Source organism: Octopus bimaculoides, chromosome 12 (genome assembly GCF_046866305.1).
Source record: "Octopus bimaculoides isolate indiv1 chromosome 12, ASM4686630v1, whole genome shotgun sequence".
Lineage (NCBI taxonomy): Eukaryota > Metazoa > Mollusca > Cephalopoda > Octopoda > Octopodidae > Octopus > Octopus bimaculoides.
Window position 1 is genome coordinate 44709329 of NC_142939.1, and position 20345 is coordinate 44729673.

Genomic DNA, 20345 nt, shown 5'->3' on the forward strand with positions numbered 1-20345 from the left:
GTGGAGAACAATGGACCAATATAATTCACAAAAACTCTTGAATGTGGTGCTCCAGCATGGCCACAGACCAAAAGACTGAAACTTAGTAAACAAACAAATAAAAGAATCCAGAGGGAAAAAAAACACAGAGGTAAAAAATTTAAACAAAAACTAAATTGAAAAAATTTTTGAAATACCTTTATTTCCAGTGCCATAGTAAGCTCCAAGAACAACCAAATCAGCAGAGTCTGCCATACTTCCTTGTTCTAAATAATCTTTTTTCACTTTCAACCAATGTCTCTTGCCTGGTTCATAAATACTCTAATCACAGTGAGAAAGAGTGATTTGTATTAGATCAGATATCAGGTGTGAAATATGAAGATAGGAGTCACCACCCCACCTACTATGTCTCACCACCCACCTGCAACCCCATGATTAATCCTTCTCCTACAAAAGTATCAACCCTTTGGAATTCTTGGACATATTCCAGTGTTTCACCAAACACTACCTGTCCACAGAACCAGCCCCACACCAATCCAGATACTGATTCACAGGCATTTCCAATCAGTATTTATCTCACCAGCCTCATCCATAAGGCCTGCAAAGGTCATGGACACTAAAGCAGGTAGACAAGCATATATAAAATTTACATGAAGCTTATCAAGTGGTTTTTGAGGTTGCAACCTACAAATCAGCAGACCACAATCATTTAGTCATCACATTTGAAGAGACAACTGTGATGTTACGGGATGAAATTCAGGACTATAGATAACTAGGAATATATGGATTAGCAATTATACAATATCTAAGACCATTTGTATCAAAGGCTATGCATATCAAGGATTATAGGTATTTTGGACCAGCCATATCTTGGATTATACTTATCTGAGACAATATGTAGTTAAGGCAATACATATCTAAGAATATATGTACCTGGGAATATACATATCTAGGATTATATAAATTTCAAAGACCATATATATCTAGGACTATACATAACTAGGAATATATCCATATATTTAAACTGGTAATGGTTTTCTGATTAGCATAACTCAAAGTTCTTGATGATTCGGGTAAACACAGTTTTTGAACCGTGTACCACAGGTATGTAATTATACATTTGTTTGGTGCTTATCTTAATGAAACAGCTGTTGAAAACAATTAAAGTATGGACTATATGTGAAATTTATGCTTTTCTGATTTTATGCACACTAAGAAGACATACAACTAAGACTACATCTATCTAGGACTATATGTAACCAAGATACACATAACTAGGACTATATGAATGTAAAATAATACATGAACTATATGTAGCTAGAACTATGTCTATCTCAGAGTATATGTAGTATATATGAAAATCTGTAAACTGATCATGAAGGCTTGTGTAGAGAATACAATGCTATGAGGTCTAATGGACTGAAACATGTCTGCAGTTATCCCCTTGCCTGAAACAAAGAGTAGATTGTTCTTTCCCTAAACATGAACCAGATGGCTACACCAGGCTCCAATCTGATTTGCCAGCTGTAGAAACACTGCCAAATCAGATTGGAGCCTGGTGTAGCCATCTGATTCACCAGTCTTCAGTCAAATCATCCAACCCAAGCTAGCATGGAAAGTGGACGGTAAACGATGATGATGATGATGTAAACTAATTCTGAGAGATTAATTCTCAATGTTTTGAAACAGTCTCTCCTTTTCTTTTAAGAGTCTCTAACAAACATTGCTGAGTTTTCATAATAGGAAAATTTCATTTCAGAATATTTGTGTGTACAGCATTCATTATTAACCTAGGACTATTACATCAGTTGAAATAAAACATCTTGATCAGTTTAAATAAAACATCTTGATCAGGTTCTACATCCATCTTCATCTTCATTTTCATCTTCATTTTCATCTTGACCTGGTCTTGCCACCAGATTAAAGATGGTCACAAGTGAGAGAGCAAGGGAGACAGTGCACAACAATTATTCACTTTAAAGTCACTACACAAATCATCAATCATTCATAAGGATGACTAGATGGTCCTCATCGCTCCAACAGATGAACATGTACAACTGCATCATCCAATACATGAAGATGTAAGAGTATGATATGAGGGAGATTTGGCTGCTATTTCTAGCAAGCTCTAGTCATATAGAGGCTTTCTAGCTGGTCGTGTAAGATGGTTCTGATAATGTAAAGCCAACTGTAGCAAATATATTAAATTCCAAATAAACCAATCAAGGAATTTCCAAAAAGGCAACTACAAAATATTTCTAGAACAAAGACCATAAAAGAGGAGAAAGGAAAGAAAAACTGTCTTACTTTAATATGTTTCAAAACAAGTCCTTCTAATCCTTCACGAAAGACCTTTGTCATTAAAGACTGGAGATCAGTTGGTTCCTAACAATGAAGAAAGAAAAAATATCTAAAGAATATATAATCATGAAAGCAGATTCAAAACAAATCATGGAAAGACACAAAGAGGAAACATCACTGAAGAATATTCCTATACCACCAAGGAAAGTCTACATCAAGCAATTCATCAATAAGGCTCGTCCTGAGAAGAATGAAATAGAAGGCTTGGTGTCATGTAACAAGCACCATGTCCACTCTGTCAAGTGGTTAGCATCAGGAAGGGCATCCAGCTGCAGAAACTAAGCCAAAAAAGACTATGGGGCCAGCTGTGGCCTCTGGCCTTGCCAGTTCCTGTCAGGTGGTCCAACCTATGCCAGCATGGAAAACAGATGCTAAATGTTGATGATGATGAACCAATCTACCCCAGGACTAATTCTTTAAGATTAGTACTTACTCTGTCAGTCTCTCTTGCCAAATAACTAAGTTACAGAGACATAAACAAACCAACATCAATTGTTAGGCAAGAGTGAGAGGACAAACACAAACACACATACATTTATAATATACATACATATATACATATATATATATATATATATATATAAAGTGTAGTATATTGCCACTTAAGTGTGGCTGACCCCTGGGGGTGGATGTTACTGTTGCTTTTAGCCCCAGGAGGACATCTCCTCCAGCTGGCTTATCGACACACGACTGTGTCCTGTTTGCCAAGGGAAGTTATCCCTCTCACCTCGATCAGCAGCACGAACGTATCCGGATTTCAGGGTTATTTCCCTTCGTCGGCGTTCGACAGCTGATGACCTTGGTGAGAGAGACAAAAACCTGGCAAACTTATATCTTCTTTTCCAGTGAAATTCTTCACTGATATTGAAAAGGTGAAAACAAGCAATGTTAATTCTCTAAATGAAGTATTAACAGTAACTGCACGATAAAGTGTAGTATATTGCCACTTAAGTGTGGCAATACTTCATTTAGAGAATTAACATTGCTTGTTTTCACCTTTTCAATATCAGTGAAGAATTTCACTGGAAAAGAAGATATAAGTTTGCCAGGTTTTTGTCTCTCTCACCAAGGTCATCAGCTGTCGAACGCCGACGAAGGGAAATAACCCTGAAATCCGGATACGTTCGTGCTGCTGATCGAGGTGAGAGGGATAACTTCCCTTGGCAAACAGGACACAGTCGTGTGTCGATAAGCCAGCTGGAGGAGATGTCCTCCTGGGGCTAAAAGCAACAGTAACATCCACCCCCAGGGGTCAGCCACACTTAAGTGGCAATATACTACACTTTATCGTGCAGTTACTGTTAATACTTCATTTAGAGAATTAACATTGCTTGTTTTCACCTTTTCAATATCAGTGAAGAATTTCACTGGAAAAGAAGATATAAGTTTGCCAGGTTTTTGTCTCTCTCACCAAGGTCATCAGCTGTCGAACGCCGACGAAGGGAAATAACCCTGAAATCCGGATACGTTCGTGCTGCTGATCGAGGTGAGAGGGATAACTTCCCTTGGCAAACAGGACACAGTCGTGTGTCGATAAGCCAGCTGGAGGAGATGTCCTCCTGGGGCTAAAAGCAACAGTAACATCCACCCCCAGGGGTCAGCCACACTTAAGTGGCAATATACTACACTTTATCGTGCAGTTACTGTTAATACTTCATTTAGAGAATTAACATTGCTTGTTTTCACCTTTTCAATATCAGTGAAGAATTTCACTGGAAAAGAAGATATAAGTTTGCCAGGTTTTTGTCTCTCTCACCAAGGTCATCAGCTGTCGAACGCCGACGAAGGGAAATAACCCTGAAATCCGGATACGTTCGTGCTGCTGATCGAGGTGAGAGGGATAACTTCCCTTGGCAAACAGGACACAGTCGTGTGTCGATAAGCCAGCTGGAGGAGATGTCCTCCTGGGGCTAAAAGCAACAGTAACATCCACCCCCAGGGGTCAGCCACACTTAAGTGGCAATATACTACACTTTATCGTGCAGTTACTGTTAATACTTCATTTAGAGAATTAACATTGCTTGTTTTCACCTTTTCAATATCAGTGAAGAATTTCACTGGAAAAGAAGATATAAGTTTGCCAGGTTTTTGTCTCTCTCACCAAGGTCATCAGCTGTCGAACGCCGACGAAGGGAAATAACCCTGAAATCCGGATACGTTCGTGCTGCTGATCGAGGTGAGAGGGATAACTTCCCTTGGCAAACAGGACACAGTCGTGTGTCGATAAGCCAGCTGGAGGAGATGTCCTCCTGGGGCTAAAAGCAACAGTAACATCCACCCCCAGGGGTCAGCCACACTTAAGTGGCAATATACTACACTTTATCGTGCAGTTACTGTTAATACTTCATTTAGAGAATTAACATTGCTTATATATATATATATATATATATATATACACACACACACACACACACACACACACACACACACACACACACACACACACACACACGGCTTAGTGGTTAAGGTATTGCACTCATGATTGCAGGATCACAGGTCCGATTCTCAGACCAGGCATTGCTTTGTGTTCTTGAGCAAAGCACTTCATTTTACGTTGCACTGCGATCATTTTGACATCTGACATGTGGCACCTGTTGCACCTGTACAGGTAATGTTGATCTAATGGAGGGATTGAGCTTATGTCCACACAATCATTTGATTACTATAAACAAATCATGCATGTAGTTGTTCAGCAAGAAACTGTCGAACCCTCATACGTCATCTAACAACAGGAGAGTCCATTATACACACACACATATAACAGGCTTCTTTCAGTTTCTGTCTACCAAATCCACTCACAAGGTTTTGGTCAGCCCATGGCTATAGTAGAAGACACTTGCCCAAGGTGCCATGCAGTAGGACCGAACCCAAAACCATGCGGTCGGGAAACGAACTTAACCACACAGCCACACCAGGGAAATACTGTAACAAAAAGTTCAACCCTTTCGTTACCAACCTGGCTGAAACCGGTTCTGGCTCTGAGTACAAATGTTTTGTTTTCATAAGTTTTGAATTAAAATCTTCCACCAAACTTCAATCACAAGTTACGTTTCTAACACTAGCTTAATGATAACTAAGTTATATTATTAAATTCTGCGTTATATTTAAAGTAATTGAAAGAAACACAGAGCATCTCAAAATAAATACAGTAACGAAAGGGTTAAAGTAGCAACATGTAGTTTAAGAAAAACTTGACTGAAATTTCAAAGACATGGAATGACGATACAGTGATTCCTTCACTCTCTAATGTGGTGTTTGTTCAGCTCCATAGATTTAACTTAACTGAAATAACTGAAGATCATCATAAGAACTTACTGTAATAAATTGAGTCTTTGAAAACATGATGTGATTCCGTATCTCGACCATGTTGTCCTCAAGAATCTTTCTCCGTTTTTTAATAGAACTGAAAGTAATAACGTCAGAATTAGATTGCAAAATGGAACGCTTTGCAGCTGCAACACCTTCCTGTTTTGTTATTGTGCATCTGATCCTACATTAGAGGGTGTGCAGCTAAGTAGTTTCAAAGTTTTCTGGGGGTAGGGGGTAAATGTTTGGGTAAGGAGTTCAAAGCAAATATGTTGAAGGTTAATTGGAGAGACTGCTGTGTCAAGCGAGCTCGGGTGGAAAAGGGGATACATGTAGCTGGCTAGTTGAGAGGAATAGAAACCAAATAGTAGTAGTAGTAGGAGGAGGAGGAGGAGGAGAAGGAGGAGGTTAATACTTACAGCTCCATCAGGTTCTCATTATTCAGATGTAGACAGTCAAAGACAAACAGACAAACATTTGCGTCCTTGAATGCTGCTTTCTGTGAGAGGGGACAGAAACATAAAAATAAAAAAATAAAAGATGGTTGAGATATAGTCATATACACGAATGTCATAGCTGCCTGGTTGGCAGCATCAAGTACTGGCCAAATAATTGCCTGGCCTTGGGCTAAAATTTGAAACCAATATTGTTTTGCTTACCTTATGTATTCCAAGAGTTCCGAATGGCAGCGGGGTACTGGTGGCATTGTCAATCAGAAGAACCTCAGCATCTAGTATCAAATTATTGCCTCCTGGGAAAGCTTTTGGTATATAATCCTTGAAGTGAGACACCTTTCGCAAAACACAGACAAATAATTATCATGGCGAATATTTTGTTTGGGTTTGGATGGGAAGTAATTGTTCATTAAATAGATGAACGCAGGTATGGCTGTGTAGTTAAGAAGCTCGTTTCCTTATCATGTGGTTTCAGGTTCAATCCCATTGCATGGCATTGTGGTTAATTCTCTTCTACTATAACCCCAGGCTGACTACAACCAAGTGAGTGAATTTGGTCCACAGAAACTGTATGGAAGCCCATCATATATGCCATCATCATCATTTAACATCCGTTGGATACCTTCACAGGAACTGGCAAAGCCAGGGCTACACAAGAGTTCCATAGTCTATTTTGGCATGGTTCCTAAGGGTGGATACCCTTCTTAATGCCAGCCACTTTACAAGGTGTACAGGGTGCTTGCTACGTGGCACCAGCAGCCACACCAATGCTTTTTATGTGGCAACTTGGGTTTAGGATTTCGTGTGTGTGTCTTTTGTGTTAATCCCCTACACCACTCGTCAATCAGTGTTGGTTTGTTTACATCCCTATAACTTAGCAGTTTGGCAAAAGAAGCCAACCGAATATGAAGTACTGGGGAGGGGGGGATTTGTTTGAGTAAACCATGCAATACTTTGCCCCAACATGGCCACAGTCCAATGATTGAAAGAAGTAAAGAATAAAAGACGTGTTCTTTTACTCTTTAATTTGGTTTCAATCATGTACTCCAGCTAGGCCGGGACACCATTGTTTAGGATTCAAGCCAATTATATCAACCAAATTTTTTTTAATGATTTAAGTTACACCAGAGTTATGGACCTTTAGCGAGTTACCTCCCTTCTACAGAATTATATACGATAATGAGTTTTACACCGTTTTACACTGGGAAACATAAAAACAGATACACACACACACATTGACATCATCATTGTATTCATCTAACCCGTACTGACATGGCAAACCAGACATAAAATGAACAAATGAATGAACTTACTTTGTGTGGTTGGACTGGTTTTAAAGAACGACTGAAATAACGGAATTCAGAACCATCTTTATGAACTTGAACTCGTTCCCCATCATATTTGATTTCTGCATAAAATCCACCAGGACATTTCCTCATGGCCATCTCAACAGAGCGACACGGCTCAGCCTGTATAACAAACATAGAAAATAAATAAATAAAGGAAAAAGGGTACAACACAAGAATTGATTGTAAGGAGCACAGGTTCCCTTCCCAACCATGAGTTTTTGAGTTCAGTCTCACTACCTTAGGCAAGTGTCTTCTATAGTTCCCTGTCCAACCAAAACCTTGTAAGTGGATTTAACAGATAGAAACTTAAAGAAGCCTGTGGTGTGTATCTGTGTGTCTGTGCATATATAGATACATACATACATACATACATACTCATAATACATCACTTTAACATGATATTTCTACCTATTAAACAGGTATGATATCCCAGTTTTAGTGTTTTTTGCTACCCTGGTAACTATTAACATATTTAGATTATCGAAGTTTTTTCAACTGAGATAATATTAATATATACATAGCGGCTCGGCAAAAGAGACCAATAGAATAAGTACTAGGCTTCCAAAGAATAAGTCCTGGGGTCGATTTGCTCGACTAAAGGCGGTGCTCCAGCATGGCCACAGTCAAAAGACTGAAACAAGTAAAAGAGTAAAAGAGTATATATATAGATATATATATATATATATATATATATATATATATATATATATATATATATATATATATATATATATATAAGCAATGTTAATTCTCTAAATGAAGTATTAACAGTAACTGCACGATAAAGTGTAGTATATTGCCACTTAAGTGTGGCTGACCCCTAGGGGTGGATGTTACTGTTGCTTTTAGCCCCAGGAGGGCATCTCCTCCAGCTGGCTTATCGACACACGACTGTGTCCTGTTTGCCAAGGGAAGTTATCCCTCTCACCATGATCTGCAGCACGAACGGATCCGGATTTCAGGGTTATTTCCCTTCGTCGGCGTTCGATAGCTACTGACCTCGGTGAGAGAGACAAAAACCTGGCAATCTTATATCTACTTTTCCAGTGAAATTCTTCACTGATATCGAAAAGGTGAAAACAAGCAATGTTAATTCTCTAAATGAAGTATTAACAGTAACTGCACGATAAAGTGTAGTATATTGCCACTTAAGTGTGGCTGACCCCTAGGGGTGGATGTTACTGTTGCTTTTAGCCCCAGGAGGACATCTCCTCCAGCTGGCTTATCGACACACGACTGTGTCCTGTTTGCCAAGGGAAGTTATCCCTCTCACCATGATCTGCATCTATATATATATATATATATATATATATATGGGTTCAAAAAAACACAAAAAACAATAACAAAAAAACAACAAAGTGAGGACGTGATACGGATAGTGTTATTGGACGCTCGGGAAAGGAAAGAGAGAGAGTATGACGTTTCGGGCGGAGCCCTTCGTCGGAAAGACGGAAAGTTCAAAGAATGGAAAAACGGAGGTAGAGAAAATCGGCACCGACATATATATACACACACACACACACACACATATATACATACATATATATACATAAAGATACATATATATATATATACACACACATATATATGTATACATACATATATATATACATACACATATATACACACATATATATACACATATACACACACATATACACACACATATACACATGTATATAGATACATATACACACATATACACACACACACATATATATATCACATGATCAACCAGACTATCAGATGTTGTTATACATCAGTGGTGACAAAGATACTGTGAAGAAGAGCAAAAGACTTACCAACATGGGCAAAACTGGCGTCATTAGAGATGCCCGTACGCTTAATTTTTTCTCCAGTCCCAATTTGTTTTCACGTCGGTTTTGGAGCACCCGGTCAACAACATCTTGGAGACTGCGAGAAGCTTGAAATGCAGCATAAGCATTGGGGTCAAGGCCATCAAGGCTGGAAAATATATAAGGAAACAGTCAGTACATAGAAATGACAGAGAGATCACGAAAGCATAGATGTCATAAACAGGGAGCTCAGTCTGTCACAGATAATAGACAGAGATAAGCATTACATTATCACCATCATCCCCTTATCTATGATGGCATAGATCAGGCAGAATTCATTAAGACAGGTTTTCTATTGTTGGATGCCCTCTCTGTCATCAACCATCACCTGTTTTTGAAGCAAGGTAATATTTCTTCATGGCCAGACATGGTCTCAAAGTATATTAGAAATGAATGACATCATTTGTTTGACACTAACAATTGTTTACAATTACCACACAATGTGAACTTGAGGAAGCATAAACAGCATATACACATACAATCAATCAATCACTCACACACACACACACACACACAGCATTATAATAGAAGACACTTCACTAAGGTGTCATGCAGTGGGATTGGTTAGAGAGTATCAGTATCATGTAGATATCATAAACAGAAGGAACAGTAATGTGTATGTGTGTGTGGGTGTGTGTGTGTGTGTGTGAGTATATTTAAGCTGACGTCAATTCCTCTGTGGTGCTGTTTGCATTTATAATAAAATAAATATATACAAATTATAAAAATAACTAAAAAAAAATATACAGTACTGTTTCTACTTCATGGATTTGATGATTGTTAAGGGATTACTGCATATCATAAACATACATGATAAGAATAATAATATTAATGAAGTGGGAACATCATTACATGATGACAATGATAACAGAAAAATGGTTGTAATGATGACAGAGACGATGATAACAGTGATGTTGGTGATGATGTTGACAACATAAACAGTAGCATGGCAATGACAATTCCAACAGATGAATGCCAACCATGGTGACAGAAGAATGATGATGATGACTGCAAAGGCACAATATCACCATTGTCACCCACAACCACCACCATTACCATCATCATTATTATTATCAGTTATATCAACAGACAATGAGAGAGGAAGATTTAGAAAGGAGGGGAGTTAGAGGCTGAAAGAGAGTGAGAAGTGAAGCGAAGTGAAACAAGTCGGGATTTGAACTTACATGTGTTTAGCACCAGCATTAATCCGTAAGTCGTGCTTAATCAAGCGAATCACCATTTTCAGATCGTTACCTGTACACCTAACATTAAAAAGGAAACTGGGATCAAACATAGAATAACAACAACAATAATAAAGGTTTCGAGTTTTGGCACTGAGCCAGCAGTTTTTGAGGGGAGGAGGAAGACAATTACATTGATCTCGAAAGAATGAAAGGCAAAGTCGACATCAGCGGAATTTGAATTCAGAACGCAAACATGGATAAAATGCCACTAAGCCTTTTGTCCAGCATGTTAACAGTTTTGCCATCTTACCACCTTAACAACAACAACAATAATAATAATAATGATCATTAGGAATGGCTTTGTGGTAAGAAGCTTGGTTCCAGGTTCAGTCCCACTGCATAGCACTTTGGGCAAGTGTCTTTTACTTGAGCCTTGGGGTCGACCAAAGCCATACGAGTGGATTCGACGAAAGGAAAGTGAAAGAAACCCCATCACGTATGTGTATGCGTCTTTGTCTGTGTTTGTCCTCCACCACCACTTGACAACCAGTATTGGTTTGTTTACATCCTCATAACCTAACAGTTCAGTAAAAGCAACTGATAAATAAGTACCAGGCTTAAAAAAAGTATTAGGGTCAATTTGTCCAACTAAAATTCCTCAGGGTGGTGCCCAAACATGGACACAGTCAGATGACTGAAACAAGTAAAAGATAAAAGATATTGTACCTGACCGGGAGAGGAAGAATCAGTCTGAAGTGCTTGTTGTTTGATGTCTGAAACAGGCAGGCATTTATGCATGAAACAGAATACAACATGCAGCAGACAACACTTTAAAAAGTCTTGATATAAAAACAATGAATTGGATGTTTTACATCCCTTTCAAGGAATTGCTTTTTCCTTCATTTGTTTCATTATAATATAATATATATATATATATATATATATATATATACATGTACATAAGCATTTATAATCCATAGCCTCGATGTCCCAACATGTCCATTAAATTCATAAAAGCAAGAAGCAAGAATGCTGCTAACTGCTATTGATCTAACCTGCAAGAGAACCCCATAATAGAAATTTCTCTTTTACTCATCTGTCATAAGTCAGTTGTGATAGTGGTGAGTATACAGAGATCATTGTTGCAGTTGTGTTGCCTCTGACTGATCTCGATTACTTTTGACACACACCTCAGTTTCTATATCCATTTATCTGCCAACAAACCAGCTACTGTACCCCACCTAGAACTGATACTTGTTTGATTTTTCTTACATGTCTTTTGTTTTGTTTTTTCTTGTTTTTTTTTTTCTTTATTCATTTATTCTTTATTTTGTCTGTGAAGAATCTGGCTGAGTCTCTTCTCCATCTGACATCTTGCAGACAGGAAACACTTCCACTCACCTCTGCTCTGGTGGTGGAAACCCTGATGCTTTGTACCAGACAGGTAGACGGAGAATCTGTCTGGAGCGTTTGTTGTTTGATGTCTGTTACAGGCAGGCATTCATGTATGCAGCAGAAAACACTTTAAATGTCTTGATATAAAAAACATTTTACCTTTTAGCAATTTTGGTGAGATATCTCTGTTGATCGTCTTCTTTAGTAACTTTTGAGAGATCTGTTAAAAGTTGATCCACCTGGAATGGACAGTACCAGATACAAATATAAACACACACATATTTATAAGCAAACACTCTTTCAAACATGTATGCTGTTGCTCATAAAAAGGCACTCACTTTTGTGTGAATGTATGTTTATATATACAAGTGCACACAGCTATATTTATATATTTATATATATATATATATATATATATATATATATAGTTTTAGGGAAAAGAACCAAGGTTCATGAACTCATTGAAGAAAATCCACTGTCACATATAGAAAAATTAATAAGTAAAAGCATTATCTTATATTTACTTTGTATTATATTATACTTATTTATTGTGCTTTTACTTATTAATTTTTCTCTATGTGACAGTGGATTTTCATCGATGAGTTCATGAACCTTGGTTCTTTTTCCTAAAACTATATATTCATATTTTATACTGCGAAACTTAAGTTAATTTTAATTTTTAATAAATTGAATTTAATTGAGATTTTACCTGTAAATTTGGATTTTTAACCCTATTATTATATATATATAATATCTTACGTTTAAGATGGTTCCCATACATTCCCTGAGGAGAAGTTTACGTTTTTAACATCGACGATTCCTATGGATCGCATAAATTGTAATTCTCCGAAACATATGTTGGAATAAAGTATGCAGTTATAACATGCGTTTACTCCATTCCTTAAATTTTTATATATACATATATATATATATATATATATATATATATATATATATATATATATATATATATATATATATTTACACACACATACACATATATTTATATACACAGATGCACAAACACGCACATTTATATTTATACACATATACACACACACACATATATATAATCATCAACATTGATTAACATCCATTTCCCATGCTGGCATGGGTTGGATGGTTCAAGCCAGAGGGCCGCATCAAGCTCCATTATCTTCTTTGACAGTTTCTATGGCAGCATTCACTTTACAGAATGTACTAGGTGCAATACTCTTGGCACAAACACTAGTGTGTATAAACACACACACACACAAATACACTATCACCAATTCCAATAGGCAAACTGGGGCATTAATTCTAAAGACACTTTCAAAAGATTGAATTCACTTACTTCCTGTATTGAGATGGTGCTTTTCTTCTGAGGTAGCAACTTGCTGTTGTTTTCAAAGAACATCCGGATAGTTTCAGCAACATCCCCCTGTTGACAGAATTTCAATGGATTTATTTATATTTAGGTTTTTAAAAATACTTCTATCTAACATTAACACAACACTTAATTGACTTTCTACAATTAATTAACTAGTTAGATTATATATATATATATATATATATTTATATATATATAAATAAATACATGTATCATCATCATCATCATCATCGTTTAACGTCTGCCTTCCAAGCTGGCATGGGTTAGACAGTTTGACTGAGGACTGGCGAGCAAGAAGGCTGCACCAGGCTCCAATCTGATCTGGCAAAGTTTCCACAGCTGGATGCCCATACATACATATATAATACATACATACATAATACATACATACATAATACATACTTAATACATACATACTTAATACATACATACATGTATAATATATATATATATATATATATATATATATATATATATATATATATATATATATATATATACATACATATGTATATACATACATATATACATACATATATAATATATATGTATATACATACATATATACATACATATATAATATATATGTATATACATACATATATACATACATATATAATATATATGTATATACATACATATATATATATATACATACATATGTAATACATATATATATGTGTTGTTGTTGTTGGCACTCCGTCGCTTACGACGTCGAGGGTTCCAGTTGATCTGATCAACAGAACAGCTTGCTCAAGAAATTAACGTGCAAGTGGCTGAGCACTCCACAGACACGTGCACCCCTAACGCAGTTCTCGGGGATATTCAGCGTGACACAGTGTGACAAGGCTGACCCCTTGAATTACAGGCACAACAGAAACAGGAAGTAAGAGTGAGAGAAAGTTGTGGTGGAAGAGTACAGTAGGGTTCGCCACCATCCCCTGCCGGAGCCTCGTGGGGCTTTAGGTATTGTTGCTCAATAAACACTCACAACGCCCGGTCTGGGAATCGAAACCGCGATCTTATGACCGTGAGTCCGCTGCCCTAACCACTGGGCCATTGTGCCTCCACACATATATATATATATATACACATACATATATATATATATATATATATATATATATATATATATACACACATACATATATATATATATATATATATACACATACATATATAGATTACATATACATACATATATATATATTACATATATATATACATAATACATATATCATACATATATATACATACATATATACATACACATATATATACATACATACATATATATACATACACATATATACATACACATATATACAAACATATATATATACATATACACATATATACATGCATATATATATACATACATATATACATGCATATTGACCATTGACTGAACACTATTCAATTTTTTTTCTCCGGGTTTTTCTCCTTGTCTCCGTATTCTTTCTGTTGAAGAGCGTAGCTCGAAACGTCAAAGACTTTCCATATTCCCGAGCGTCATACTAATACATCCTTTTGTTATTTACACCACCTGTCCTCGTCTGTTGTTGTTTTTTCGTATATTCTCCCATATATATATATATATATATATATATATATATATATACATACATATGTACACACATACATATATACATATACATACATATATATATATATATATATACATGCATATGTACATGCATAGATATATACATACATAGTTCTTTGACTGCTATTTCTAAATCTTCAGTATGTCCGTGAAGCAACTTATGCTGACCCCTATATATTTATAATTATATATATATATATATATATATATATATATATATATATATATATATATATATATATATATATATATATATATACACACACACACATACACCTATATATATATACATACACATACACCCGAGACTCCAGCAACACTACAGGGGCCTGAAGGAGAAATACTTCCCTAAGGAAAGTCACCAATCTATAGACACATAAGAAATGCAGTGGTACCACAGATAGATTAACAGATAAAGTAGTCTTTGTATGTGGCAGATGTGCAGAAACAATAAGCACTACGAGCACATGGGTTTTAGATTCTCTCAAATGCCCAGGAGGCTCTCTTGAGGTTGTAGATAGTTTCTGTTACCTAGGTGACCAAATTAGCAATGGTGGAGGATGCTCTGAAAGTATTGTTTCTAAAATAAGAATTGGCTGGAGGAAGTTTAGAGAGCTATTACCTCTGTTGGCAACAAAAGGCTTCTCTCTCAGAATGAAAGAGTAGACTATATGATGCTTGAGTACGAATAGCTATATTCCATGGTAGTGAAACATGGGCTCTGAATGCAGAAGACATGCATAAACTGGAGAGAAATGAAGGTAGTATGCTCCATTGGATGTGCAACATTAGTGCACATGTATGACAAAGTGCAAATGCATTGAGAGAAATGTTGGGCACAGAGGAATCAAATATAGCATGCAAAAGAGAAGACTATGTTGGTTTGGACATGTGATGCGTATGAATGAGGATAGCTGCATAAAGAAGTGTCGATCCCTGAAAGTAGATAGTACCCATGGAAGAGGGAGACCCAGAAAGACATGGGATGAAGTGGTAAGGACTGATCTCAGAAAGTTGGACCTTATGGAGGAAATGAATATGGATGGACCAAGATGTCTGGTGATTTGAGTTCTTGAGAAGACCAACCCATGTCAATGAAACTGAGTTCTAGAAGCACTGAGTAGAAAACTTCTCACACTCTACCACAATGAACCAAACTATGTCTCTACATCCCTTCTCTTCCTCACATTCTTGCTTCATGTACTATGATTACCTCCCACTCCCCAATCTTGTCCTCTTGGCCAGGTCAACCCGGGCTATTGTAGAAGACAATTGTAGAAGATGCCACACAATAGGACTAAACCTGAAACCAAGTGATTAGGAAGCAAACTTCTCTCCTACACGACCATGCTTGCATCTACCCACAACCCAACCATGCCAACATCTATCTATATTAATTACATTTGAAACTCATTACAGCTGTGGCATAATCATCATTCATATGTACCCACACAGATGTTTAGTCTCGTGTATAGCTTGATGTTCAAAAAGACATATATTCGTAGGTGCTCCAGGCATGACCACCCTGATCTTCTGTATATCAGGAAAACATTGCCCAGTGCATTTCTATTTTAATGATAGCATGTGACATGAGGGAGAGTTGGCTGTTATTTCTAACAGACTGACTGACTGCATAGAGGATCATTTGTTGGCTTGCTAAGGGGGTTGCAAGTTAGCATAGGGCCCAATAAGTCTACCTTATGGCCAACCCCAGCAGGGATTATGGTGTGACAATAAGTGACCGTTGTGTAGGTGGAGGGAAAGTTGCTCAAGGCTGGTACAGGACTAGCTAATTCATTGTGGACTAATTTGGCTGAATAGAGATATGAGGTTATCATGGTAAGAGTTAAGAGATGAGGGGAATAAACTTGAAGTACAGAGAGAATGGTTATAAAAGAAGCAGAGAAACAAGAGACAATTATAGAAGAATTACAGACAGAGAGACAAGAATAATTGAAGTACAGAGAGATGACATAATTATAGTTGAAGTACAGTGAGAAGAGATAGTTTACACTTAAAGTTGAGAGAAATGACATAAATATTGTTGAAATATAAAGAGAAGAGACATTTGAAGTACAGAGAGAAGAGACAGTTTACATTTGAAGCACAGAGAGAGATGACAATAAAAGAAGTACAACGACAAGATAATTTTAGCTGAAGTACAAAAAGATGACATGATTATAGTTGAAGTACAGAGAGAAGAGACAGTTTATATTTGAAGTACAGAGAGAGATGACAATAAAAGAAGTACAACAACAAGATAATTTTAGCTGAAGTACAAAAAGATGACATGATTATAGTTGAAGTACAGAGAGAAGAGACAGTTTATATTTGAAGTACAGAGAGGCAAGACAGCCAGTGTGCATGATAGTGACAGTAGAATATAGAAGGGAAATTTCATCAGACAAGAGAATTTTGTTATTAGTGTTTTAGATTGGCCTTTATTAAGCAGGTCTATTATCAAAGGCATTCCAGATGTGACCATCCCACCAATTTTTTGTTCTTAAAAATAGTGTGTATCAATTTATGTTATCCAACATCCTTGTTTGTTTGTTTTTAATGACAGAAGAATAGGAATCAGTAAGATTTAAATGTTATTTCTATCTCAAGTTGTGTCATGTACACACACACTCCAAAACCCCCACCCATCCAGCACACACTTCTCTGAAACCCCATGGTCACATCTGCCCACCCCGCCCCCACCTCCCACACAAGACTGGATGTCCTACCACCCATTCACTCCTTTGAAAGCCTGTACTCACATTTGTTACCTCACACAGACACACTCATACAATCACATCTACACGCACACACACACACACACACACACACACACACATACACAAATTACATCTGTCCCACACACGCACAACACATTCAGACAGTCACACACAGAACAATGCAGAGACGAAATAACAATGATAATAACAATGATAATAATAATAATAATAATGATAATAATGATTGGTGCATCATTGCCATAAAATGTGACAAGACTGTTGTGGATAGCGGAGAGAGAGGTGAGAGCAGCATAAATGGCAACGTAGTTATTATGAAGTAAATCAGTCGGAAGAAGTCAGAACAGTCATCAGTAAAAGCTTAAGGTCGACATTGCTTGACATCCATCATATTGACAACATCCCACACACAACTGTCAGCAGCGACAGCAGCAGCGGCAGTAGTAGTAGTAGCAGTAAAAGCAGCAGCAACAGCAACAGCAGCAGCAGCAACAAAAGAAGAAGAAAGGACAAACAACAGCAGCAACAACAACTACAACAATATACAGGAAATATCTCTTCACAACACAAAGTGTAATGGTGCTTGTTGTTGTTGTTGTTGTTGTTTAGCCCCAGGTCAGCCTAATCAACCAGACCTATGATCAAAGACATACCAGCAATGACCATCTTTTATTCACACATAATGTATCCTCTATGATTTAGATTATTCAATGCATCCTTCTTTATCTAAACAGCAAATTGATATTTGAGGAAATCTGGCTGCTATTTCTAGATGAGTGACCACATACAGGTCATAAGTGACAATGACTGAAACTGTGCAGTACCCTCGGACCAAGTATTTATCTGGAATTAGCCAACCAAATGAGCCACTGAACTGCCATCTCTGACCTCAATTGTCTTGTCCAGTCCCAGCTTTATGTCTTTATCCTGGCCAATAAGTCTTTGAGATCTTAAGACTTATATCATCATCATCATCATTTAATGTCTACTTTTATATGCTAGCATGGGTCAGATAGGTTTTATTTTCTATGGCCAGATACCCTTCCTGTTCCCAACCCTTCTTTTCCCATAGCCAGACCTGCTTTTCCCAGAAGACTGAATGCAAACAACACTGCTTGTTTGATGGTGATGCTCATTTACAACCATTATATATCTAGACAAGAGTATACACAAAAGCACATACATATATATATATACACAAACACACACGTACAAACACATACGCGCGTGCGTGTGTGTGTGTGTGTGTGTGTGTGTGTGTGTGTGTGTGTGTGTGTGTGTACGAGGGCTGAAAAATTCATAGGCTGACTATGAAGGAGTGATGCCAGAGCTGTGAAATTTTGTATGCAATAATTTCAACTTTCTTTATTAATAGCTGCATTATTTCTTTCCAGGTAAGCTGACATCTGGTTGTTCAAGAAAGACTTCAAAAGTAACTAGTAGCAACTTCTCTTGAAAATGAACAAAATTTACCTGCAAGTGCCTGCAGAAAAAATGTTTAGCTCCCAAGGACATTCATGTTGACATGGTTTTTACATTAGGGGATGATGCTCCAGCTTTATCAACAGTGCAAAAGTGGGCAGCTGAATTTAGGAGAGGTAGTGAGAGTCCAAGGTCTGGTGATGTTGCAACTGCCATCATCGAGGAAAATATTGATCCTGTTCACCTAATGACAAGTGATTGACTATAAATCAAATAGCCAATGCTACTGGCATATCCTGTGAAAAAGTTGAGAATATTCTGCACAATGAACTTGGCATGATGAAGGTTTCTGCTCACTGGATGCAACATCTGACACCTGATCAAAGTCACACAAGGTTGATCACATCATAGGAAAATCTGACATTATCTGAGACAAATCCAGCTGGTTTCCTTTAACATTTCCTAAGCCAGGATCAGTATTGGCTTCATCGCTTTGAGCCAGAGACAAAGAGACAATCTATGCAGTGGAAACAATCCTCATCACTTACTCCAAAGAAAGCCAAAGGTTGTTTCATTCGCAGGGAAGGTAGTGGTCTCAGTTTTTTGGGATACAACAGGCATTGTGTTTATTGACTATTTTCAAAAGGGCCACAACATCAATGGAGAATATTATGCTAACTTGCTGAGGCAGTTATGAAAGGCTATCAAGACCAAATGTCCAGGAAAACTGACGAAAGGGATCTTGTTTCATCAGGACAATGCTGCAGCACGTAAGTCCTTGTTTTCAATGGCTGCTGTGCACGAGTGTGGCTTTGAACTGGTTGATCACCATCCTTATTCTTTTTATTTGGCCCCATCTGACTATCATCTGTTCCCCAACATTCAGAAAAACACTTGGCTGGGAACCAATATCACAGTGATGATAACATAATACCTACTGTTGGTGACTTTTTGATGAATGAAAAGAAAGGTTCTTCATCAAAGGGATACAAGCACTGCAACAGCGATAGAAGTATGTAGACAACAAGGGGATACTTTGTTGAAAGTAAACCTCATTTGGTCACAGTTCATGAGAGTCTCTTAGTCAGCCTATGAACTCTTCAGCCAACCCTGATATGTATGTTAGCTTCAGTCTAACAAATTCAGTCACGAGGCTTTGGTTGTCCCAGGGTTATAACAGAAGACACTTGCATAAAGTATTGTGCAGTGGAACTGAACCTAAGACCACATGTTTTTTAACCATACAGTCACGCTTGCACATAAGGTCAGCACTGCCTAACATCTATAATACTGAGAACATGTGACATTTAGTGACAGAAGAGAAT

The 20345-nt window shown here is 37.3% G+C and overlaps 1 protein-coding gene across 6 annotated transcripts in view; it reads right to left on the reverse strand.

Moving 5' to 3' along the window:
• LOC106874569 (DNA ligase 3) overlaps window positions 1-20345 on the reverse strand; it is an 86797-nt gene that overhangs the window by 25085 nt on the left and 41367 nt on the right. For all 6 annotated transcript variants that reach the window (XM_089360969.1, XM_089360974.1, XM_089360973.1 and 3 more), the window contains 10 exons: window positions 13219-13305; window positions 12045-12124; window positions 10491-10568; window positions 9253-9415; window positions 7415-7570; window positions 6306-6437; window positions 6066-6145; window positions 5656-5743; window positions 2287-2364; window positions 177-300 (listed from right to left, as the gene is read on the reverse strand). In XM_089360969.1, coding sequence (XP_089217095.1) covers window positions 177-300; window positions 2287-2364; window positions 5656-5743; window positions 6066-6145; window positions 6306-6437; window positions 7415-7570; window positions 9253-9415; window positions 10491-10568; window positions 12045-12124; window positions 13219-13305 — 1066 coding nt within the window. The remainder of the gene's footprint in view (window positions 1-176; window positions 301-2286; window positions 2365-5655; window positions 5744-6065; window positions 6146-6305; window positions 6438-7414; window positions 7571-9252; window positions 9416-10490; window positions 10569-12044; window positions 12125-13218; window positions 13306-20345) is intronic.